The sequence below is a fragment of the Procambarus clarkii genome, chromosome 62, assembly GCF_040958095.1.
Source record: "Procambarus clarkii isolate CNS0578487 chromosome 62, FALCON_Pclarkii_2.0, whole genome shotgun sequence".
Classification (NCBI taxonomy): Eukaryota; Metazoa; Arthropoda; class Malacostraca; order Decapoda; family Cambaridae; genus Procambarus; species Procambarus clarkii.
Window position 1 is genome coordinate 30,817,449 of NC_091211.1, and position 20,575 is coordinate 30,838,023.

The window sequence follows — 20,575 nt, forward strand, 5'->3', positions numbered from 1 at the left end:
CACTGGGGCTCCTGACCACTGGGCTCCTGACCACTAGGGCACCTGACCACTGGGGCTCCTGACCACAGGGGCACCTGACCACTGGGGCTCCTGACCACTGGGGCTCCTGACCACTGGGGCACCTGACCACTGGGGCACCTGACCACTGGGGCTCCTGACCACTGGGGCTCCTGACCACTGGGGCTCCTGACCACTGGGGCTCCTGACCACTGGGGCTCCTGACCACAGGGGCACCTGACCACTGGGGCTCCTGACCACTGGGGCTCCTGACCACTGGGGCTCCTGACCACTGGGGCTCCTGACCACTGGGGGCACCTGACCAATAGGGCACCTGACCACTGGGGCTCCTGACCACTGGGGCTCCTGACCACTGGGGCTCCTGACCACTGGGGCTCCTGACCACTGGGACACCTGACCACTGGGGCACCTGACCACTGGGGCTCCTGACCACTGGGGCTCCTGACCACTGGGGCACCTGACCACTGGGGCACCTGACCACTGGGGCTCCTGACCACTGGGGCACCTGACCACTGGGGCACCTGACCACTGGGGCACCTTGACCACTGGGGCACCTGACCACTGGGGCTCCTGACCACTGGGGCACCTGACCACTGGGGCACCTGACCACTGGGGCTCCTGACCACTGGGGCACCTGACCACTGGGGCTCCTGACCACTGGGGCTCCTGACCACTGGGGCACATGACCACTGGGACACCTGACCACTGGGGCTCCTAACCACTGGGGCACCTGACCACTGGGGCTCATGACCACTGGGGCTCCTGACCACTGGGGCACCTGACCACTGTGGCTCCTGACCACTGGGGCTCCTGACCACTTGGGCTCCTGACCACTGGGGCACCTGACCACTGGGGCTCCTGACCACTGGGGCTCCTGACCACTGGGGCACCTGACCACTGGGACACCTGACCACTGGGACACCTGACCACTGGGGCTCCTGACCACTGGGGCTCCTGACCACTGGGGCACCTGACCACTGGGGCTCATGACCACTGGGGCACCTGATCACTGGGGCTCCTGACCACTGGGGCTCCTGACCACTGGGGCTCCTGACCACTGGGGCTCCTGACCACTGGGGCATCTGACCACTGGGGCTCCTGACCACAGGGGCTCCTGACCACTGGGGCTCCTGACCACTGGGGCTCCTGACCACTGGGGCTCCTGACCACTGGGACACCTGACCACTGGGGCTCCTGACCACTGGGGCTCCTGACCACTGGGGCACCTGACCACTGGGACACCTGACCACTGGGGCTCCTGACCACTGGGGCTCCTGACCACTGGGGCTCCTGACCACTGGGGCACCTGACCACTGGGGCTCCTGACCACTGGGGCTCCTGACGACTGGGACACCTGACCACTGGGGCTCCTGACCACGGGCTCCTGACCACTGGGGCACCTGACCACTGGGACACCTGACCACTGGGGCTCCTGACCACTGGGACACCTGACCACTGGGGCTCCTGACCACTGGGGCTCCTGACAACTGGGACACCTGACCACTGGGGCTCCTGACCACTGGGGCTCCTGACCACTGGGGCTCCTGACCACTGGGGCTCCTGACCACTGGGGCTCCTGACCACTGGGACACCTGACAACTGGGACACCTGACCACTGGGGCACCTGACCACTGGGACACCTGACCACTGGGGCTCCTGACCACTGGGGCTCCTGACCACTGGGGCTCCTGACCACTGGGACACCTGACAACTGGGGCTCCTGACCACTGGGACACCTGACAACTGGGACACCTGACCACTGGGGCACCTGACCACTGGGACACCTGACCACTGGGGCTCCTGACCACTGGGGCTCCTGACCACTGGGGCTCCTGACCACTGGGACACCTGACAACTGGGGCTCCTGACCACTGGGGCTCCTGACCACTGGGGCTCCTGACCAATGAGGCTCCTGACTACTGGGGCTCCTGACCACTGGGGCTCCTGACCAATGGGGCTCCTGACTACTGGGGCTCCTGACCACTGGGGCTCCTGACCACTGGGGCTCCTGACCACTGCGGCTCCTGACCACTGGGACACCTGACCACTGGGGCTCCTGACCACTGGGGCTCCTGACCACTGTGGCTCCTGACCACTGGGGCTCCTGACCACTGGGGCTCCTGACCACTGGGGCTCCTGACCACTGGGGCACCTGACCACTGGGGCTCCTGACCAATGGGGCTCCTGACTACTGGGGCTCCTGACCACTGGGGCTCCTGACCACTGGGGCTCCTGACCACTGGGGCTCCTGACCACTGGGGCTCCTGACCACTGGGGCACCTGACCACTGGGGCACCTGACCACTGGGGCTCCTGACCACTGGGGCTCCTGACCACTGGGACACCTGACCACTGGGGCTCCTGACCACTGGGGATCCTGACCACTGGGGCTCCTGACCACTGGGGCTCCTGACCACTGGGGCTCCTGACCACTGGGGCACCTGACCACTGGGGCTCCTGACCACTGGGGCTCCTGACAACTGGGGCTCCTGACCACTGGGGCTCCTGACCACTGGGGCACCTGATCACTGGGGCACCTGACCACTGGGGCACCTGACCACCACCACCACCGACCTCTCCCTCACCACCACCACCACCACCCTCTCCCTCACCACCACCACCACCAACCTCTCCCTCACCACCACCACCACCGACCTCTCCCTCACCACCACCACCACTCACCTCTCCCTCACCACCGACCTCTCCCTCACCACCACCACCACTGACCTCTCCCTCACCACCACCACCACTGACCTCTCCCTCACCACCACCACCACCGACCTCTCCCTCACCACCACCACCACCGACCTCTCCCTCACCACCAGCACCACCGCCCTCTCCCTCACCACCACCACCACCGACCTCTCCCTCACCAACACCACCACCGACCTCTCCCTCACCACCACCGCCACCACCCTCTCCCTCACCACCACCACCACCGACCTCTCCCTCACCACCACCACCACCGACCTCTCCCTCACCACCACCACCACCGACCTCTCCCTCACCACCACCACCACCACCCTCTCCCTCACCACCACCACCACCGACCTCTCCCTCACCACCACCACCACCGACCTCTCCCTCACCACCACCAGCACCGACCTCTCCCTCACCACCACCACCACCGACCTCTCCCTCACCACCACCGACCTCTCCCTCCCCACCACCACCACTGACCTCTCCCTCGCCACCACCACCACCAACCTCTCCCTCACCACCACCGCCACCACCCTCTCCCTCACCACCACCACCACCACCCTCTCCCTCACCACCACCACCACCGACCTCTCCCTCACCACCACCACCACCGACCTCTCCCTCACCACCACCACCACCGACCTCTCCCTCACCACCACCACCACCGACCTCTCCCTCACCACCACCACCACTGACCTCTACCTCATTACCACCACCACCACCACCCTCTCCCTCACCACCACCACCACCGACCTCTCCCTCACCACCACCACCACCGACCTCTCCCTCACCACCACCACCACCGACCTCTCCCTCACCACCACCACCACCACCGACCTCTCCCTCACCACCACCGACCTCTACCTCCCCACCACCACCACTGACCTCTCCCTCGCCACCACCACCACCAACCTCTCCCTCACCACCACCGCCACCACCCTCTCCCTCACCACCACCACCACCGACCTCTCCCTCACCACCACCACCACCGACCTCTCCCTCACCACCACCACCACCGACCTCTCCCTCACCACCATCACCACCGACCTCTCCCTCACCACCACCGACCTCTCCCTCCCCACCACCACCACTGACCTCTCCCTCGCCACCACCACCACTAACCTCTCCCTCACCACCACCGAAACCACCCTCTCCCTCACCACCACCACCACCACCCTCTCCCTCACCACCACCACCACCGACCTCTCCCTCACCACCACCACCACCGAACTCTCCCTCACCACCACCACCACCGACCTCTACCTCACCACCACCACCACCGACCTCTCCCTCACCACCACCACCACCGACCTCTCCGTCACCACCACCACCACTGACCTCTACCTCACCACCACCACCACCACCACCCTCTCCCTCACCACCACCACCACCGACCTCTCCCTCACCACCACCACCACTGACCTCTACCTCACCCCCACCACCAACACCACCCTCTCCCTCACCACCACCACCACCGACCTCTCCCTCACCACCACCGCCACCGACCTCTCCCTCACCACCACCGCCACCACCCTCTCCCTCACCACCACCACCCTCTCCCTCACCACCACCACCACCGACCTCTCCCTCACCTCCACCACCACCGACCTCTCCCTCACCACCACCACCATCGACCTCTCCCTCACCACCACCGCCACCGACCTTTCCCTCACCACCACCACCACCGACCTCTCCCTCACCACCACCACCACCACCACCCTCTCCCTCACCACCACCACCACCGACCTCTCCCTCACCACCACCACCACCGACCACTCACTCACCACCACCACCACCGACCTCTGCCTCACCACCACCACCACCGACCTCTCCCTCACCACCACCACCACCGACCTCTCCCTCACCACCACCACCACCGACCTCTCCCTCACCACCACCACCACCGACCTCTCCCTCACCACCACCACCAACCTCTCCCTCACCACCACCACCACCGACCTCTCCCTCACCACCACCACCACCGACCTCTCCCTCATCACCAGCACCACCGGCCTCTCCCTCACCACCACCACCACCGACCTCTCCCTCATCACCAGCACCACCGACCTCTCCCTCACCACCACCACCACCGACCTCTCCCTCACCACCACCGCCACCGACCTCTCCCTCACCACCACCGCCACCACCCTCTCCCTCACCACCACCACCACCACCACCGACCTCTCCCTCACCACCACCACCACCGACCTCTCCCTCACCACCACCACCACCGACCTCTCCCTCACCACCACCACCACCGACCTCTCCCTCACCACCACCACCACCGACCTCTCCCTCACCACCACCACCACCGACCTCACCCTCCCCACCACCACCACTGACCTCTCCCTCGCCACCACCACCACCGACCTCTCCCTCACCACCACCACCCTCTCCCTCACCACCACCACCACCGACCTCTCCCTCACCACCACCACCACCGACCTCTCCCTCACCACCACCACCACCACCGACCTCTCCCTCACCACCACCACCACCACCGTCTCCCTCACCACCACCACCACCGACCTCTCCCTCACCACCACCACCACCGACCTCTCCCTCACCACCACCACCACCGACCTCTCCCTCACCACCACCAACACCACTCTCTCCCTCACCACCACCCTCTCCCTCACCACCACCAACACCACCCTCTCCCTCACCACCACCACCACCGACCTCTCCCTCACCACCACCACCACCACCCTCTCCCTCACCACCACCACCACCGACCTCTCCCTCACCACCACCACCACCGACCTCTCCCTCACCACCACCACCACCACCGACCTCTCCCTCACCACCACCACCACCACCGTCTCCCTCACCACCACCACCACCGACCTCTCCCTCACCACCACCACCACCGACCTCTCCCTCACCACCACCACCACCGACCTCTCCCTCACCACCACCACCACCGACCTCTCCCTCACCACCACCACCACTGACCTCTACCTCATTACCACCACCACCCTCTCCCTCACCACCACCACCACCGACCTCTCCCTCACCACCACCACCACAGACCTCTCCCTCACCACCACCACCACCGACCTCTCCCTCACCACCACCACCACCGACCTCTCCCTCACCACCACCACCACTGACCTCTACCTCATTACCACCACCACCACCACCCTCTCCCTCACCACCACCACCACTGACCTCTCCCTCACCACCACCACCACCGACCTCTCCCTCACCACCACCACCACCGACCTCTCCCTCACCACCACCACCACCGACCTCTCCCTCACCACCACCACCACCGACCTCTCCCTCACCACCACCGACCTCTCCCTCCCCACCACCACCACTGACCTCTCCCTCGCCACCACCACCACCAACCTCACCCTCACCACCACCGCCACCACCCTCTCCCTCACCACCACCACCACCACCCTCTCCCTCACCACCACCACCACCACCCTCTCCCTCACCACCACCACCACCGACCTCTCCCTCACCACCACCACCACCGAACTCTCCCTCACCACCACCACCACCACCGACCTCTACCTCACCACCACCACCACCGACCTCTCCCTCACCACCACCACCACCACCGACCTCTCCCTCACCACCACCACCACTGACCTCTACCTCACCACCACCACCACCACCACCCTCTCCCTCACCACCACCACCACCGACCTCTCCCTCACCACCACCACCACTGACCTCTACCTCACCACCACCACCACCACCACCCTCTCCCTCACCACCACCACCACCGACCTCTCCCTCACCACCACCACCACTGACCTCTACCTCACCACCACCACCAACACCACCCTCTCCCTCACCACCACCACCACCGACCTCTCCCTCACCACCACCGCCACCGACCTCTCCCTCACCACCACCGCCACCACCCTCTCCCTCACCACCACCACCACCGACCTCTCCCTCACCACCACCACCACCGACCTCTCTCTCACCACCACCACCATCGACCTCTCCCTCACCACCACCGACCTTTCCCTCACCACCACCAACCTCTCCCTCACCACCACCACCACTACCACCCTCTCCCTCACCACCACCACCACCGACCTCTCCCTCACCACCACCACCACCGACCACTCACTCACCACCACCACCACCGACCTCTGCCTCACCACCACCACCACCGACCTCTCCCTCACCACCACCCTCTCCCTCACCACCACCAACACCACCCTCTCCCTCACCACCACCACCACCGACCTCTCCCTCACCACCACCACCACCACCCTCTCCCTCACCACCACCACCACCGACCTCTCCCTCACCACCACCACCACCGACCTCTCCCTCACCACCACCACCACCACCGACCTCTCCCTCACCACCACCACCATCGACCTCTCCCTCACCACCACCGCCACCGACCTTTCCCTCACCACCACCACCACCGACCTCTCCCTCACCACCACCACCACCACCACCACCCTCTCCCTCACCACCACCACCACCACCACCACCCTCTCCCTCACCACCACAACCACCGACCTCTCCCTCACCACCACCACCACCGACCACTCACTCACCACCACCACCACCGACCTCTGCCTCACCACCACCACCACCGACCTCTCCCACACCACCACCACCACCGACCTCTCCCTCACCACCACCACCACCGACCTCTCCCTCACCACCACCACCACCGACCTCTCCCTCACCACCACCACCAACCTCTCCCTCACCACCACCACCACCGACCTCTCCCTCACCACCACCACCACCGACCTCTCCCTCATCACCAGCACCACCGACCTCTCCCTCACCACCACCACCACCGACCTCTCCCTCATCACCAGCACCACCGACCTCTCCCTCACCACCACCACCACCGACCTCTCCCTCACCACCACCGCCACCGACCTCTCCCTCACCACCACCGCCACCACCCTCTCCCTCACCACCACCACCACCACCACCGACCTCTCCCACACCACCACCACCACCGACCTCTCCCTCACCACCACCACCACCGACCTCTCCCTCCCCACCACCACCACTGACCTCTCCCTCGCCACCACCACCACCGACCTCTCCCTCACCACCACCACCCTCTCCCTCACCACCACCACCACCGACCTCTCCCTCACCACCACCACCACCGACCTCTCCCTCACCACCACCACCACCACCGACCTCTCCCTCACCACCACCACCACCACCGTCTCCCTCACCACCACCACCACCGACCTCTCCCTCACCACCACCACCACCGACCTCTCCCTCACCACCACCACCACCGACCTCTCCCTCACCACCACCAACACCACTCTCTCCCTCACCACCACCCTCTCCCTCACCACCACCAACACCACCCTCTCCCTCACCACCACCACCACCGACCTCTCCCTCACCACCACCACCACCACCCTCTCCCTCACCACCACCACCACCGACCTCTCCCTCACCACCACCACCACCGACCTCTCCCTCACCACCACCACCACCACCGACCTCTCCCTCACCACCACCACCACCACCGTCTCCCTCACCACCACCACCACCGACCTCTCCCTCACCACCACCACCACCGACCTCTCCCTCACCACCACCACCACCGACCTCTCCCTCACCACCACCACCACCGACCTCTCCCTCACCACCACCACCACTGACCTCTACCTCATTACCACCACCACCACCACCCTCTCCCTCACCACCACCACCACCGACCTCTCCCTCACCACCACCACCACCGCCCTCTCCCTCACCACCACCACCACCGACCTCTCCCTCACCACCACCACCACCGACCTCTCCCTCACCACCACCGACCTCTCCCTCCCCACCACCACCACTGACCTCTCCCTCGCCACCACCACCACCGACCTCTCCCTCACCACCACCACCCTCTCCCTCACCACCACCACCACCGACCTCTCCCTCACCACCACCACCACCGACCTCTCCCTCACCACCACCACCGACCTCTCCCTCACCACCACCACCACCACCGTCTCCCTCACCACCACCACCACCGACCTCTCCCTCACCACCACCACCACCGACCTCTCCCTCACCACCACCACCACCGACCTCTCCCTCACCACCACCAACACCACTCTCTCCCTCACCACCACCCTCTCCCTCACCACCACCAACACCACCCTCTCCCTCACCACCACCACCACCGACCTCTCCCTCACCACCACCACCACCGACCTCTCCCTCACCACCACCACCACCGACCTCTCCCTCACCACCACCACCACCACCGACCTCTCCCTCACCACCACCACCACCACCGTCTCCCTCACCACCACCACCACCGACCTCTCCCTCACCACCACCACCACCGACCTCTCCCTCACCACCACCACCACCGACCTCTCCCTCACCACCACCACCACCGACCTCTCCCTCACCACCACCACCACCGACCTCTCCCTCACCACCACCACCACTGCCCTCTACCTCATTACCACCACCACCACCACCCTCTCCCTCACCACCACCACCACTGACCTCTCCCTCACCACCACCACCACCGACCTCTCCCTCACCACCACCACCACCGACCTCTCCCTCACCACCACCACCACCGACCTCTCCCTTACCACCACCGACCTCTCCCTCCCCACCACCACCACTGACCTCTCCCTCGCCACCACCACCACCAACCTCTCCCTCACCACCACCGCCACCACCCTCTCCCTCACCACCACCACCACCACCCTCTCCCTCACCACCACCACCATCGACCTCTCCCTCACCACCACCACCACCGAACTCTCCCTCACCACCACCACCACCGACCTCTACCTCACCACCACCACCACCGACCTCTCCCTCACCACCACCACCACCGACCTCTCCCTCACCACCACCACCACTGACCTCTACCTCACCACCACCACCACCACCACCCTCTCCCTCACCACCACCACCACCGACCTCTCCCTCACCACCACCACCACTGACCTCTACCTCACCACCACCACCACCACCACCCTCTCCCTCACCACCACCACCACCGACCTCTCCCTCACCACCACCACCACTGACCTCTACCTCACCACCACCACCAACACCACCCTCTCCCTCACCACCACCACCACCGACCTCTCCCTCACCACCACCGCCACCGACCTCTCCCTCACCACCACCGCCACCACCCTCTCCCTCACCACCACCACCACCGACCTCTCCCTCACCACCACCACCACCGACCTCTCCCTCACCACCACCACCATCGACCTCTCCCTCACCACCACCGACCTTTCCCTCACCACCACCAACCTCTCCCTCACCACCACCACCACCACCACCCTCTCCCTCACCACCACCACCACCGACCTCTCCCTCACCACCACCACCACCGACCACTCACTCACCACCACCACCACCGACCTCTGCCTCACCACCACCACCACCGACCTCTCCCTCACCACCACCGACCTCTCCCTCACCACCACCACCACCGACCTCTCCCTCACCACCACCACCACCGACCTCTCCCTCACCACCACCACCACCGACCTCTCCCTCATCACCAGCACCACCGACCTCTCCCTCACCACCACCAGCACCGACCTCTCCCTCACCACCACCACCACCGACCTCTCCCTCATCACCAGCACCACCGACCTCTCCCTCACCACCACCGCCACCACCCTCTCCCTTACCACCACCACCACCACCACCGACCTCTCCCTCACCACCACCACCACCGACCTCTCCCTCACCACCACCACCACCGACCTCTCCCTCACCACCACCACCACCGACCTCTCCCTCACCACCACCACCACCGACCTCTCCCTCACCACCACCACCTCCGACCTCTCCCTCCCCACACCACCACTGACCTCTCCCTCGCCACCACCACCACCGACCTCTCCCTCACCACCACCACCCTCTCCCTCACCACCACCACCCTCTCCCTCACCACCACCACCACCGACCTCTCCCTCACCACCACCACCACCGACCTTTCCCTCACCACCACCACCATCGACCTCTCCCTCACCACCACCGACCTTTCCCTCACCACCACCAACCTCTCCCTCACCACCACCACCACCCTCTCCCTCACCACCACCACCACCGACCTCTCCCTCACCACCACCACCACCGACCACTCACTCACCACCACCACCACCGACCTCTGCCTCACCACCACCACCACCGACCTCTCCCTCACCACCACCACCACCGACCTCTCCCTCCCTCACCACCACCACCACCGACCTCTCCCTCACCACCACCACCACCGACCTCTCCCTCACCACCACCACCACCGACCTCTCCCTCACCACCACCACCAACCTCTCCCTCACCACCACCACCACCGACCTCTCCCTCACCACCACCACCACCGACCTCTCCCTCATCACCAGCACCACCGACCTCTCCCTCACCACCACCACCACCGACCTCTCCCTCATCACCAGCACCACCGACCTCTCCCTCACCACCACCACCACCGACCTCTCCCTCACCACCACCGCCACCACCCTCTCCCTCACCACCACCACCACCACCACCGACCTCTCCCTCACCACCACCACCACCGACCTCTCCCTCACCACCACCACCACCGACCTCTCCCTCACCACCACCACCACCGACCTCTCCCTCACCACCACCACCACCGACCTCTCCCTCACCACCACCACCACCGACCTCTCCCTCCCCACCACCACCACTGACCTCTCCCTCGCCACCACCACCACCGACCTCTCCCTCACCACCACCACCCTCTCCCTCACCACCACCACCACCGACCTCTCCCTCACCACCACCACCACCTGTGGGAACCGACCTGTGAGATTTATATTTATTTAATTTATATGAATTTATATTTACGTTAATTTATATACTTCGATAGCAATTTGTATAATGATAAGTGGACTGTATTTCTGCAATAATCTCAATCTCACAAATCGATCCTCTACACATTAGGGGGGGTTATTAAATTAATATATATGCAGCCAATCATACTACAGTAACTACATACATTGAAAAGGTTCCTTATCTTATAGTACAGCAGGTTAGTCCACCAGGTATAACTAGGGTGTAGACACCAAATTATCCTCTTTGAGGTAGATTCCATATCACCCAGTAACTGGTGCACATAATCTTGCATCCTCGTCTTGACCTGTCAAAAGTGCGCTAGCTGTGAAGCCAGAATCCTATATATGACAAGTTATATCAGAGAAAATAGTACATGGAACATGAAGACCTGGCTTAATTACCTTTAGTTTGAGGCGATTTCGCGATCTAACCGGGTCACCCTATATCCTGACATTAATGGCCATAAATGAATGATAAACGGGTTTCGGATAGACACTTAACTTGAATTTGTAGACAGCGTGTTGACAATGGTACCTTTGGTTTCCATAACACTACGTCCAAGTAAATTTAACAGGAGCCGAATTTGCTCCCGTGTGAGCCTCTGGTCTAGTCTCAATATAAACAATGGCTGTTTAACACTCCATTCTATTGACGTTACTGGCCGACATTGTCCAGAATGATAGGAGCCGAACTCGCTCCACACGTCTCGGAGGTGACACAACAATGGCTGCCCTCCTTCCTCACTCTGACGCCTGGCTTACATTGTCCACATTTCAGAAAGTGATAGAAGGGTCACATTTACTCTACTTTAATATTGATAATTAAGTTAATTTATATAAGATGTTTTTATGATGGTAAAGTCCAAAGACTAATGTATTTAAGAATAATTCCCACCATAATAGGTGGTGAATTATAATAGTATGTGGTGATGATATCCCGTTTTCTTTAGACGGTAATTCCACTACAAGTTACGTTTTCTATGGGTAACTTGTTGGTAATACAGTTATTATCTGTATGATATATTAAATGGTGTCGGATTTTCCGACATAATTCCCCAGGGGCTGCTCACGGGTCGAAGTCCTAATTAGAACAGACGAACACCGATACTCCTCCATCGAATTATTACATTAATTTGATGTTAGTAGTTAGTAATCACACATTTGTGTGTCTGTTCGTACAGGACGGATGTCCCGTACTAGAGTTGTAGGGGTTAGAAGTCTAATGCGAATTCATTTCCCTGTCAACTCTTGAAAGGCTAATATTCAAGCCTAATTACATATTATTTAACCCAGAAGACTGAATGTGATCAAGTACTACAGTCAAGTATGATTCAGGGACTGCAGTGAGATCAGTGACATTAGATATAACTTGAAGTTTCTTCAGGTAACTGGTCACTGATATATAAACACTGAGGCCCATGGAATACATCTTGATTAAATAATAAATGTATCAAATCAGTCATCAGATTTACTGGGGTTTAATTTAATTAATTGATTCAGAGGATTGAATAGCTCATCATTAAAGTAAAGTATGGTTCTGAGACTGCAGTGGGTTCAGTGACATTGGTCGCAGTGACTTGTAGCTGTTTTAGGCTACTGTTCACTGATTTGCCACTGAGGCCTCATGAACTCATCTTCAGCTTCAAATGATGATACTAACATCAAGCTCTGTTGGTATAGTCAGCTGTAATCTCCTTAGTATAATGCTACTGGAGAAATATAATCAGCTGACAAATTTAGGTTTCTACTGGTATTGTTTATCCGCAGGCATAGGTCTCCTCAGGCTTGATACTGGGCCTGAGAGTAATTTACCTCCTGCAGAGTTTAACATGGTTATGCCCTGATATTTAGTAGGGCTACCGATGAATCGATGGTAGTAGTCTGCCCCCACAAGGACAGCCATTTGGCATTTGATTTGCTCAAATTTACCTGCAGCTGCTTGATAATAGCTTTCCAGGTCAGCATAATCAACTGTTGATTGTTGTGACAAATCTTCACATTTCTTGATCTGTCTTGTTAAGTGGCCTTTAAGACCTGCAAGGGTTCTTTTCATTCTCCCTGCATTATCCATACTGGCTCGTTGGTGAAGCCTTGTGGGACTTGTACTTGGGCTGCTCATAATACTGAACAAGCACTGATGGTAGCCTAGGGTAAATTCTGCACTCACTAGGCAATAATCCTACCTCTACTAGAGGTTAGCACTTAAAATTAATACACATTATATATATATACAATCATACACACTAATGATTTGAGTGATAAACCAGTGTCACTGGAAGTACCTTTAGGTTAGCTCTTCTATATCACCCTAGGATGGTAGAGACACTAATTAATCACTCAAAGGTGTAATGATCATAAGTAAATTATTATATATACAACTCAACTCGAGTTGATAAAAATTACACCCAAAATAGGGTCTGGACCATTCATTAATGGTGTTAGGTTGTTCAATATAGTACAACTGACTATGGTAATAATGGGACTAGGATGAACGATAATAGTTCAACTAGTCAATGGTTAATATCCTACCCTGTTGTGGGTTGGCAATTAGTAAATATACTGTGATCACTAGTGCAATATATATTAAATAATTCTCTATTTTGGAGAAATAATATACACAATTATTGTTAATAGCCTCTTAATTAGCCTCTATGAAACTTCTAATATTATCTAGAAGTATTAAATGTTATTAGTGACCTCGCGAAATAAAGTCCACAAAATTCGTGGATAATCTCTCGCGAAATGTAACACCACGAAATCCGTGAACAATCTCACGAAGACCCCAGCCACTAATTTGGCTGGTTTCTATATTAGCGCTGTCATTTCACGAAATAACACGCCACCAAATATCTGTGGGTGTGCATGAAACCGCTGACGAAGCTGAACTGGGCTGAGGGAGGCTCCTGAGCTCCCACGAGGCAACGCCGCTGTCTATGACTGGCTGGCTTTGTTTAAATAACACTGCACTAGTATATTTAATGAATCCACTGGTTAACTGGTTCATCCGGTACTAAGATGACCAAATGTGGGTTCAAAGGACCGAATAATCCGGTTCGAAGGACCAAATAATGTGGGAACCGACCTGTGAGATTTATATTTATTTAATTTATATGAATTTATATTTACGTTAATTTATATACTTCGATAGCAATTTGTATAATGATAAGTGGACTGTATTTCTGCAATAATCTCAATCTCACAAATCGATCCTCTACACATTAGGGGGGGTTATTAAATTAATATATATGCAGCCAATCATACTACAGTAACTACATACATTGAAAAGGTTCCTTATCTTATAGTACAGCAGGTTAGTCCACCAGGTATAACTAGGGTGTAGACACCAAATTATCCTCTTTGAGGTAGATTCCATATCACCCAGTAACTGGTGCACATAATCTTGCATCCTCGTCTTGACCTGTCAAAAGTGCGCTAGCTGTGAAGCCAGAATCCTATATATGACAAGTTATATCAGAGAAAATAGTACATGGAACATGAAGACCTGGCTTAATTACCTTTAGTTTGAGGCGATTTCGCGATCTAACCGGGTCACCCTATATCCTGACATTAATGGCCATAAATGAATGATAAACGGGTTTCGGATAGACACTTAACTTGAATTTGTAGACAGCGTGTTGACAATGGTACCTTTGGTTTCCATAACACTACGTCCAAGTAAATTTAACAGGAGCCGAATTTGCTCCCGTGTGAGCCTCTGGTCTAGTCTCAATATAAACAATGGCTGTTTAACACTCCATTCTATTGACGTTACTGGCCGACATTGTCCAGAATGATAGGAGCCGAACTCGCTCCACACGTCTCGGAGGTGACACAACAATGGCTGCCCTCCTTCCTCACTCTGACGCCTGGCTTACATTGTCCACATTTCAGAAAGTGATAGAAGGGTCACATTTACTCTACTTTAATATTGATAATTAAGTTAATTTATATAAGATGTTTTTATGATGGTAAAGTCCAAAGACTAATGTATTTAAGAATAATTCCCACCATAATAGGTGGTGAATTATAATAGTATGTGGTGATGATATCCCGTTTTCTTTAGACGGTAATTCCACTACAAGTTACGTTTTCTATGGGTAACTTGTTGGTAATACAGTTATTATCTGTATGATATATTAAATGGTGTCGGATTTTCCGACACCACCGACCTCTCCCTCACCACCACCACCACCACCGACCTCTCCCTCACCACCACCACCACCACCGTCTCCCTCACCACCACCTCCACCGACCTCTCCCTCACCACCACCACCACCGACCTCTCCCTCACCACCACCACCACCACCGACCTCTCCCTCACCACCACCAACACCACTCTCTCCCTCACCACCACCCTCTCCCTCACCACCACCACCACCGACCTCTCCCTCACCACCACCACCACCACCGACCTCTCCCTCACCACCACCAACACCACTCTCTCCCTCACCACCACCCTCTCCCTCACCACCACCAACACCACCCTCTCCCTCACCACCACCACCACCGACCTCTCCCTCACCACCACCACCACCACCCTCTCCCTCACCACCACCACCACCGACCTCTCCCTCACCACCACCACCACCCTCTCCCTCACCACCACCACCACCCTCTCCCTCACCACCACCACCGACCTCTCCCTCACCACCACCACCACCGACCTCTCCCTCACCACCACCACCACCGACCTCTCCCTCACCACCACCACCACCACCCTCTCCCTCACCACCACCACCCTCTCCCTCACCACCACCAACACCACCCTCTCCCTCACCACCACGACCACCGACCTCTCCCTCACCACCACCACCACCGACCTCTCCCTCACCACCACCACCACCGACCTCTCCCTCACCACCACCAACACCACCCTCTCCCTCACCACCACCACCACCCTCTCCCTCACCACCACCACCACCGACCTCTCCCTCACCACCACCACCACCGACCTCTCCCTCACCACCACCACCACCGACCTCTCCCTCACCACCACCACCACCGACCTCTCCCTCACCACCACCACCACCCTCTCCCTCACCACCACCACCACCACCGACTTCGCCACATCCAATTTCGACAGTGAGAAAGGCCGGTGTGGTGGCCGGTGTCCGCCACAGTAGGTGGGATGGTCGGAATATTCCTGGACTTCTGGCCTTTCTATCCAACCATTTGGACTGGTCGGTAGAGGCGATTCGTGCAGGGTTCGATCCCCGATGGTGCAGTGTAGCAGTGATGCCTCACCCATCTTCATATATACCTTCCATAAGGTGTAGATAGTAATAGTGACTTGTGAGATTGTGTCCTCATGAATATTGTGATTATTCACCCTTGTACGACACGTCGTCACGACGACCCTTCTACGACACGTCGTCACGACGACCCTTCTACGACACGTCGTCACGACGACCCTTCTACGACACGTCGTCACATCGACCCTTTTACAACACGTCGTCACGACGCCTGAGCGACTGTATTGCGTTTGCTGACGTGTGCTTTCGAGTTCCAGTTCAAGTATGTTTATTGAGACAAGAAAGAAATACATCTCAAAGGGACAGAGTAGCTTAGGCTATTTCTACCCTCCTTTACATTATTGCCAACAGCATTTGGTGTTCCCAGGCGGTCACCCATCCATGTGCTAACCAAACCCAACGTTGCTTAACTTCGCTGATCGGACGAGAAGCGGTGTTCTCAACGTGGTATGGCCGTTGGCAACGTATGCTTTTATTGTTTACTTATCAGTAAGAGTCATTATCACCCTCCCTCTTAGCTCGCTCGCTCTCTCTCTCCCTCTCTCTCTCTCCCTCTCTCTCTCTCTCTCTCTCTCTCTCTCTCTCTCTCTCTCTCTCTCTCTCTCTCTCTCTCTCCCTCTCCCTCCCTCCCCCCCCCAGCTACTCACCACTTCTCCGTTGATGTACCAGGTGAGTGTGGCGGCAGGCTTGGAGGGCGCGGAGGTGCAGTTGATGCGCACAACGTCGCCAGGATGGTACCTCTCCTGCGCACCCCGCACCACCGGCTTCTCCTGCGGGATATCTGAGACAAGGAACACGTGTTAGACAAGTGAGAGATCCCGTCTTAAAGGAGGGGGGGGGGGATATAGAACCACGTATATTAAGTGATATTAAATGAGTTTTTTGTGTTTGTGTGAGGGAGGGGGGGGGGATGTCCTAGTTGTATTCACCTAGTTGTGCTTGCGGGGGTTGAGCTCTGCTCTTTAGGCCCGCCTCACAACTGTTACTAACTACTAACTATTTTTTTTTTCAACAACACACACACACACACACACCTAGGAAGCAGCCCGTAAGAGCTGTCTACCTCCCAGGTATCTATTTACTGCTAGGTAACAGGGGCATCAGGGTGAATCATCTTGTTTCTGGCATCACCGGGGCTCGAATCCGGACCCTAGGATTACGAGTCCAGAGCGCTGTCCACCCAGCTATCAGGCCCCTCAATGTGTAATCACCGATGTGTTATTAGTGTCTTGAAGTGCTCTGTAGGGTAGATAATTAGCTCCTCACACTTCCTTTTGAAGCTGCTTATTGTATTTGATCCACAATATTGTATTAGCTCCACAATAGCTCCTCACATCCCCTCTCCACTTGAGGGCGTCTCTTAACGTTGACGATCGCTAGTTGTGTCTCCGGCTCTTGTGTCTCAGCCCCTCTACACCTTCTAGAGTGTCCTCTTGACTTAGTATTTCTCCCCTTGAACATTGCTGCTCTTTTCTGAGTCAATTAATATGTTCGTTATTATCACACGTCTTCTGTTTGGCCCTTCCTCCCTTGGGGTGAGTTCTTCCGTCCGGGTACTGCTGGTGAGTCCTCTCAGCCCTGGCACCAGGCTTGTGACTTCTCTCAGCCCTGGGACCTGGCTGGTGACCTCTCTCAGCCCTGGCACCAGGCTGGTGACTTCTCTCAGCCCTGGCACCAGGCTTGTGACTTCTCTCAGCCCTGGGACCAGGCTGGTGACTTCTCTCAGCCCTGTGACCAGGCTTGTGACATCTCTCAGCCCTGGCACCAGGCTTGTGTACGTCTCTCAGCCCTGGGACCAGGCTTGTCTCATCTCTCAGCCCTGTGACCAGGCTTGTGACATCTCTCAGCCCTGGGTCCAGGCTTGTGTACGTCTCTCAGCCCTGGGACCAGGCTTGTCTCATCTCTCAGCCCTGGGACCAGGCTTGTCTCATCTCTCAGCCCTGGGACCTGGCTTGTGACCTCTCTCAGCCCTGGCACCAAGCTTGTGACATCTCTCAGCCCTGGGAGCAGGCTTGTGTACGTCTCTCAGCCCTGGGACCAGGCTTGTCTCATCTCTCAGCCCTGGGACCAGGCTTGTGTACGTCTCTCAGCCCTGGGACCAGGCTTGTCTCATCTCTCAGCCCTGGGACCAGGCTTGTCTCATCTCTCAGCCCTGGGACCAGGCTTGTGTACGTCTCTCAGCCCTGGGACCAGGCTTGTCTCATCTCTCAGCCCTGGGACCAGGCTTGTGACATCTCTCAGCCCTGGGACCAGGCTTGTCACATGTCTCAGCCCTGGGACCAGGCTTGTGTACGTCTCTCAGCCCTGGGACCAGGCTTGTCACAGTCAGGTCACCTGTCATCTTCTGGGAGTTATCTTAGTTTATAAGTCAGCTCGTCAGGTAGTTGACATATGCTAAGAATATGCTAAGAATATGCTATCAATATGCTATCAATATGCTAGGAATATGCTAGAAATATGCTAAGAATATGCTAGGAATATGCTAGGAATATGCTATGAATATGCTAGGAATATGCTATGAATATGCTATGAATATGCTAGAAATATGCTAGGAATATGCTAGGAATATGCTAGGACTGGAGGTCTCCGTGTACCCTCTCACCAATCCCATCAACTTCTCCAGATTGTTGTTCAAGTGTATATTGGAACTATTCATACGAGATGATTTCAAATGCTAATGGCAGTCAAGGAATATGCAGTAAACCTGCCTTCTTCTCTTATATTATATCAATGTTATTTTCTTATAAAATTCATAGAAATTTGTTAGACGTAATGTAAATTGACAACTTCCATTTACGTGGGCTGTAGGAGGCTCGAAACCTGGACCCCAAGCGTGTGTGTGGATCGAGCTCTGTCTAGCTCAGTCGATAGAGCTTCCGCCACACACGATTGGGGTCCAGGATTCGAGTCTTCCACAGCCCAGGTGAATGGGATAGACGTAATATACTTTAACTGAAGCTAGTGTGTGGTGGAGGTGTGGTGGAAGCCTACTGTACCATCTGGAGGCTTCCTCTCCGCGTCTACCCTCACTTCTGTTCCACTACTTCCCATTCCTCTACATCCTATGGCAGGTGTCTTACCATTCCTCTACATCTATGGCTGGTTACTTCCCATTCCTCTACATCCTATGGCAGGTGTCTTACCATTCCTCCACATCCTATGGCTGGTTACTTCCCATTCCTCTACATCTATGGCTGGTTACTTCCCATTCCTCTACATCCTATGGCAGGTGTCTTACCATTCCTCCACATCCTATGGCTGGTTACTTCCCATTCCTCTACATCCTATGGCTGGTGTCTTACCATTCCTCCACATCCTATGGCTGGTTACTTCCCATTCCTCTACATCCTATGGCTGGTGTCTTACCATTCCTCTACATCCTATGGCTGGTTACTTCCCATTCCTCTACATCCTATGGCTGGTTACTTCCCATTCCTCTACATCCTATGGCTGGTGTCTTACCATTCCTCTACATCCTATGGCTGGTTACTTCCCATTCCTCTACATCCTATGGCTGGTGTCTTACCATTCCTCTACATCCTATGGCTGGTTACTTCCCATTCCTCTACATCCTATGGCTGGTGTCTTACCATTCCTCCACATCCTATGGCTGGTTACTTCCCATTCCTCTACATCCTATGGCTGGTGTCTTACCATTCCTCTACATCCTATGGCAGGTGTCATACCATCCTGCTGGAAGCCTTATCCTGGGTGTAAACTTGGTCTCAGGTTCCGTGCCTTGTCTTCTTATGTAGTCCATTTCCTGTGGAAATTCGTGCCTGAGCGCTCTCTCACAGTA

At 57.2% G+C, this 20,575-nt stretch overlaps 1 protein-coding gene and 1 non-coding gene across 2 annotated transcripts in view; both read right to left on the reverse strand.

Moving 5' to 3' along the window:
• Nucleotides 1-20,575, reverse strand: part of LOC123752361 (uncharacterized) — a 125,509-nt gene that overhangs the window by 18,286 nt on the left and 86,648 nt on the right. The window contains exon 3 of the mRNA XM_069308439.1: nucleotides 17,424-17,557. Within this exon, the coding sequence (XP_069164540.1) occupies nucleotides 17,424-17,557 (134 nt within the window). The remainder of the gene's footprint in view (nucleotides 1-17,423; nucleotides 17,558-20,575) is intronic.
• On the reverse strand, nucleotides 17,119-17,237 carry LOC138354422 (5S ribosomal RNA). Its single transcript, XR_011223554.1, has one exon. It is a non-coding gene; the product is annotated as a 5S ribosomal RNA (ribosomal RNA).